Here is a 6,000-nt window from a genome sequence, read left to right as displayed (position 1 = left end):
AGACACACATGGTCCATACTGTTGAGCAAAAACAGGCCAAAAAAAAAAGATAACGCCAACAAAACACAATAAAAATAGAATGTTCATCCATCGCCATATAAATTAAGGCGCCAGTGATTCCACAAACGAGAAAAGAACCTCATTGACCAACTTCGTACAAAGCTCTGAGTATAAATGATGCTATTTACAGAGTTTGTTAGCCTACTCATACATCTGTACATAAGGTTTCGAAGCACAGCAGCACAGTATAAGTTGCATCTGCCCAAAAATGCCTAAGAATTTGGAAAAATCCATAAATAAGTCGCTTCACCGTATAAGGCATCACCGCTGACGTGTTGCATTTGTCACGCGTCACCGATGACAACCAGGAATGTGGGCTGGTGTTGTGCCAAAAATCAATGGGCTGCCAAACGGCGACCGCAGCAGCGTGCACGGGAGGACTTTAACAAGAATTTAATAAGATTAACATCCATCCATCCATTATCTTTTACCCGCTTTTTCCATTTTGGGTCACGGGGGTCGCTGGTGCCCATGTCCGGCAATCACTGTGCGAGGGACAGGGTACACCCTGGACAGGTCGCAAGTCCATCACAGGGACGCATTGAGACAAACGAGACAAACAACAATTCACTCTCTCACTCACACCTAGGGACAATTTAGAGTTACCAATCAGCCTAACATGCATGTTTTTGGTCTGTGGGAGGAAACTGGAGCACCTGGAGAAAACCCACACATGCACAGAGAACATGCAAACCCCACCCAGAAAGGCCCCAAGACCGGGATTTGAACCAGGGACCTGCGTGCTGAGAGGCAGCAGCAGCAGCTCTATCAGTTGCGCCACCGTACTGCCCACAAGATTAAAACTTAAAAACAATTATTAGTTTGCTCAAATTTAGTAGCAAGGTGCATCTCAGTCTAATGTTTCCTTAATAAATGCACTTTGACGGTCAAATCAGTTGCATTTCAAAAGCCGATTCATGGAAGCAGGAGCGAGCAGAGGGACGAGTCGCTGTTCATTTCTTGGAATTTAACAAGATTAACACCTAAAAACAATCATTTGTTTGCTCGACTTTATAGTAAATGTGTGTCTCAGTTGAACTTTTACTTAATAAATGCACTTCAATGGTCAAATTGGCTGCATTTCGCTGGGGCAGCGCAGCAAACTGAAGCTGGTTTGACGGTGGCTCCAGGCGAGCTGGACGAAGTTGTCAGGCTAAGGCAAACCGACTGTGTCATTAATAGCCACTTTTACCTATTACGTGACACAACAACATGCCATAATACTCGAGCGCCAACTAACGACTGAAAATGGTAGTGTTTAATATTTTAAATGTCAGAATGAATGAAAACGGTCATATCTCAGCCAAAAATTGGATTATAAATATGGAAAAAAAATCCATAAATAAGTGGCTTTGGCATATAAGTCGCAGGGTATGCAAATTAGGCAAAAAGGTGCGACTTATAGGCCGGAAAATACGGTATACGTGTTTTTTCTTCTCTTATAATGAGGCTCCAAGCTGAAATGTTGGTGAACCACAGATCTATAGTATGATCCGACTTTACTTCTACTGAACAAACAATACACACATAAACTATATACGCATCTATGAATTTCTGTGTGAGAGACGGAACTGCTGGACAGGTTGGCTGCTGTCCCACAGAGACTGTAAATTCTTTAATCCTGTAGAAGCTGTAAAGTATAAAATGCGCAGCAAAATGGAGTGATAAACAACCAAATTGATTCCGCTTGTCTGAAATGTATGATGCAAACAAAACTAACAAAAATTGTGAATTATTTGTGAGTTATTACAAACGCAAGACAAGCTGAAGGACAGTGCAAGTGAAATGTGTATTACACATTTTAGCACAGATAATAGTTTGAACTGCACTGTCCCTATGCGTACATTTTTATAAACACAACATTTAAGTTATTTTTCAGTTATTTTGGCTTTAGTGACAAGTTATCAATAATGTGGATAGAATATATATTAGAAAATATTGCCTGTTGACTGTCTCTGTGTAGAAAGTGGAGGATGAGGAGAGAAAAGGAAAATAAAAAAGCAGAAAGTGACTAAAAGCTAACGGGGTTCTGATGTGCATTAATGGTCCGATGTACACTTTGTGGAGGTTGTGTGCTGCGGTCAGACGTTGGCTGGTCGGTTCGACGTGCCGTGTTCAGGCCAGATGGACGAAACGTTCAAAACACGGATCCGTTTTCAAAGAGCGCTAGAACAAATCCGGGCCTGCTGCTTTCAAAACGATCCAAAACTGTGCGTGTGACGTGCACATCTGCGCAGAGCCGTGCCTGTATGTGTTGAGGGTTGAGTGTGAAAAGTTTTATATATGGCAGTGCTCAAACAGGAATCAGGTCTGGCATTTGGGTGAGCCCCCCTACCCTTTCAACAGCTCCCAGCAGATCATTCGTTATATCTTGAGGTGGATGAAGAAAAAAAAATGCTCCACTAAAAACTATCAATTTTCACTGCTTGCAACTCTTTGGAAACATTTTCCCTAGAGATGTTCCAGAGCAGAAATGGAACAGTTTCACGTTCTTTGTAAATCTGCAGGTGACAACACTGATTTACCTGAAGGCAGCAAGGTAGTCTGCATCAGCCATGGGTGGTTCAAGTCCTCCGGTAAAAGCCATGTTCACGTTGAAGCCCTCCCCTGCATCGCTGCCCACCTGAAACACAGAAACGTTGTTTTATAAGTAGAACCATAACGAAACCAAGGCGTAGGTGAGCAGAGGGACAGATCTCACCTCATCAGGTGCTCCACTGCCTGGGAAGAAGTTCCCGTCGTCATAGCGATGCAGAGACAGGTAGAGAACACTGGGGTCAGTGTAGAAGGCCTGCTGGGTTCCATTCCCATGATGGATGTCCTGGTTAAAGCAACGAGTCTCATTACAAAACAAGCTTTATGACATAATGACTCAAACAAAACTTTAACGAGAAGCTACCTCGCCACCGGTAGCACAAAACCATCCTGGAAAACCGAAGGACTATTGAGCTCTACACCTGCTCTTAACAAACTGAGTGACAGAGAAACGGTTAATCTACATCTCAGCTGCAGCCTGTTGTGATGTTGAAAAAGCACGGTCAGCAGGATTCAATAAAAGCACAACTTTAATAGCTGCTTTCTCCAGCCAACAACATGACATCAATTAAATGACCTCACTTTTCTGCATTCAAAGAATGCTTTAATACGCAGCTCCTAAAAATGTCCCTGTTAGCTGCAGGCGAGCGGAACAACAACGAGCCTGAGCTCCGTCTGCGACAGACCGAGAGGAAATGAAACGGTCCTTCAAAGGATTTGAGGAATAACCGTGACCAGCCAGGAAGCATCACTCCAGGACACAAGGACATTTCATCATGTCTTTTTATATTTGGGGGAGATAGTATCGATAAAAAGATGCCTAAATGTTACGTTTGGCTAAAGTGTTTCTAATCATTCTTAGGCTTTCATGGTCTTCTGAACTGATTCCAATAGAAGAAACAAGCTGGTTTGACCACACCTACTCATGATCAGAAGTCAGTTAGAAGAGTTGTAAAAGATGATCCTTTTAGAAGTAGAATCATCATTCCACTTCTATTTATTTATTTTTCTGAAGGGTCTGACTGTGTAACTAAAGAAGGTTTTAGGGGAATATCTGACTGAGCTGCAACTAGTTGACAACTCAAAATTGTGAGGGGGAAAAAAAAGCCATTTTTTTATTTTCAGCCATAGTGAGTGTCGGTGTTTGCAACCATGTGGCCAGCGAGCCGTGCAGCCATGTTTCCAGCAGCCACTTTTTGAAAACCACAACTTATTGTCGTGCACAATGTGCAAAACTGTATTTATGTCCGGGCGGCACAGTGGCACAGTCGTTGGAGCTGTTGCCTCTTGGCGAGATCACCGGATCGAATCCCATTTGTGGGTGGAGTTTGCATGTTCTCTCTGTGCATGCGTGGGTTTTCTCCAGGTACTCCAGTTTCCTCCCACAGACCAAAAACATGCATGTTAGGCTGATTGGTAACTCTAAATTGTCCCTAGGTGTGAGTGAGAGTGAAAGGTTGTTTGTCTCGTTTGTCTCTATGTCCCTGTGCTGAAATGGAGACGTGTCCAAGGTGTCCCCCGCCTCTCGCACAGTGACTGCTGGACATGGGCACCAGTGACCCCCATGACCCAAAAATGAAGAAGCAGGTAAAAATAATGGATGGAAGTATTTATGTCTGCATATTATTTTGTTGTCCACCTTCACTAACTTTGCACCCAGCTTGGCAGTTTAATTTTTATTTATCAACGTGAATTTTAGACTTCGATATTTGCCTCAAGTTTTTATTTTTTTGTCAACAAGCATTAAGTTAATGTCATCTATCACTGAGGGACTTGAGTAGTGGATGCTTGTAGTCTTTGAGATTAATGTTTTTCTGGACTCACTGAACCGGTAATGCAAGTAAACCTTAATGTTTTTGCTGCACGATATTCAAGTGAGGGAATTACGCTGTGTAGAAGAACAGAGGGAGTGGTTTTTACTTGTCTGAGGCGATGCAGAGTGACGGAGAAGGGAGAAATTTTAACCATGACCAGGTTCAGCAGTGGAGCCAGGGGGTGGCCAATGTGGGCCTTGGCCACCATAGATTAATCTTCGGCCACCCCAAGGGCTGTCCCAATCATTTGAGGAATCTTTACTTTTAATCAATATAAAAACTAGAACGTTTCCTCAAATGATTGGGTGGCTGGTTTGACTTGTTGATAGTGACCTTTTTGACACCTAGATGCAGCCACACACCAAGTTTAGATGTTTCTATCGACAAAAAACTTTGTAAACAAGTTTTATTAAGGGGAAACAAGAGATCAGTGTAAACAAAATGATCCTTATCTACAGCTTATTGTGTATCAAACTGTGAAAAAGATGTTGGTTTATATCTATACAGAAATTAATACAAAAAACAAAACAAAAAAAAACACACACATAAGGGAAAAGAATAACCACTGTGCTGCTGATTAAACTCACCCAGTCCACTATGAGGATTTTGCTGACGTTTAGCCTCTGCTGTAGGAGCTTGGCTGCGATGGCGATGGAGTTAAAATAACAGAAGCCCCTGTAAATCATAATAAAACGGTTACATGTACAAATGCATTCAACAATACTGTCCTGGTACGATCTCTCTGTCAAATAATGACTCACATTGGAGTGCTTTCCTCAGCGTGGTGTCCAGGTGGGCGAACTACAGCAAAACCATTCTGCAAAACAGAAGCTCGTGCTTAAATAAAGTTTCACATTTTAAGGAATTAACCTGCTCAACTGTAAACTGGTTCCACGATCATAAACCGGAGTAGAGAAACTGCATTTCCTGCATATATGCCGTGCGAATGCTTATCGCTGACTGACTTCTGCGGAAAGCTGCTAAAGAAGTTGAAAACAGGCCGAAAAGGTTTAATCGCTAAACTGTTACTGCGAGTTGAATTTGAACAGCTGACATTGGCTGAAAACAGGAAAATTAAAGCAGAAAGACGAAGAAAAACAGCAGAAATGAGCAGAATAAGCTGAAATAGGCGGAGAAAGGCTCAACGTATTACAAAAAAATCTGAAATTGGCAAATAAGAAACTGTAAAATCTTTAAAAAAAAAAAAAAAAGGTTGTAATTAGCAGAAGGAAGCATAAAAAGTTGAAAATTATTCAAAACAATCGCAAAAGGCAGAAATTAGCAACCACAAAAAAAGGAAGAATTTTTTTTTTTTAATTTAGAGCAGCAAGACATTGGATATTTGGCCATTATCTGATATGCCAATATGTTAAAACGTATTTACCAATATCAATATATATTTTTTTGTCTTAGACCTACTTACAGAGACTACACAGCTTTCTCTGATGTGGAATTAAAATACTACATTACTCTGCAGGTCTTTGTCAGTTTGGCTTGCTGCCAAATGCAGATGCCAAAAAGGGTGCTGAAAATGATGCAACACTTGAACTTGGATTATGTTTAATGTCAAATTTATTTATGACATTTACTC

At 41.5% G+C, this 6,000-nt stretch overlaps 1 protein-coding gene across 1 annotated transcript in view; it reads right to left on the bottom strand.

Moving 5' to 3' along the window:
• LOC119419522 (histone deacetylase 4) overlaps positions 1 to 6,000 on the bottom strand; it is a 151,130-nt gene that overhangs the window by 18,526 nt on the left and 126,604 nt on the right. The window contains exons 19-22 of the mRNA XM_037686857.1: positions 5,171 to 5,226; positions 4,997 to 5,084; positions 2,762 to 2,881; positions 2,586 to 2,683 (exon numbers count right to left, since the gene is read on the bottom strand). Coding sequence (XP_037542785.1) covers positions 2,586 to 2,683; positions 2,762 to 2,881; positions 4,997 to 5,084; positions 5,171 to 5,226 — 362 coding nt within the window. The remainder of the gene's footprint in view (positions 1 to 2,585; positions 2,684 to 2,761; positions 2,882 to 4,996; positions 5,085 to 5,170; positions 5,227 to 6,000) is intronic.

Source organism: Nematolebias whitei, chromosome 13 (assembly GCF_014905685.2).
Source record: "Nematolebias whitei isolate Nwh7 chromosome 13, NemWhi1, whole genome shotgun sequence".
Taxonomy (NCBI): Eukaryota; Metazoa; Chordata; class Actinopteri; order Cyprinodontiformes; family Rivulidae; genus Nematolebias; species Nematolebias whitei.
The sequence above is the reverse complement of the archived record's forward strand: the minus strand, read 5'-3'. Positions and strand labels throughout refer to the sequence as shown.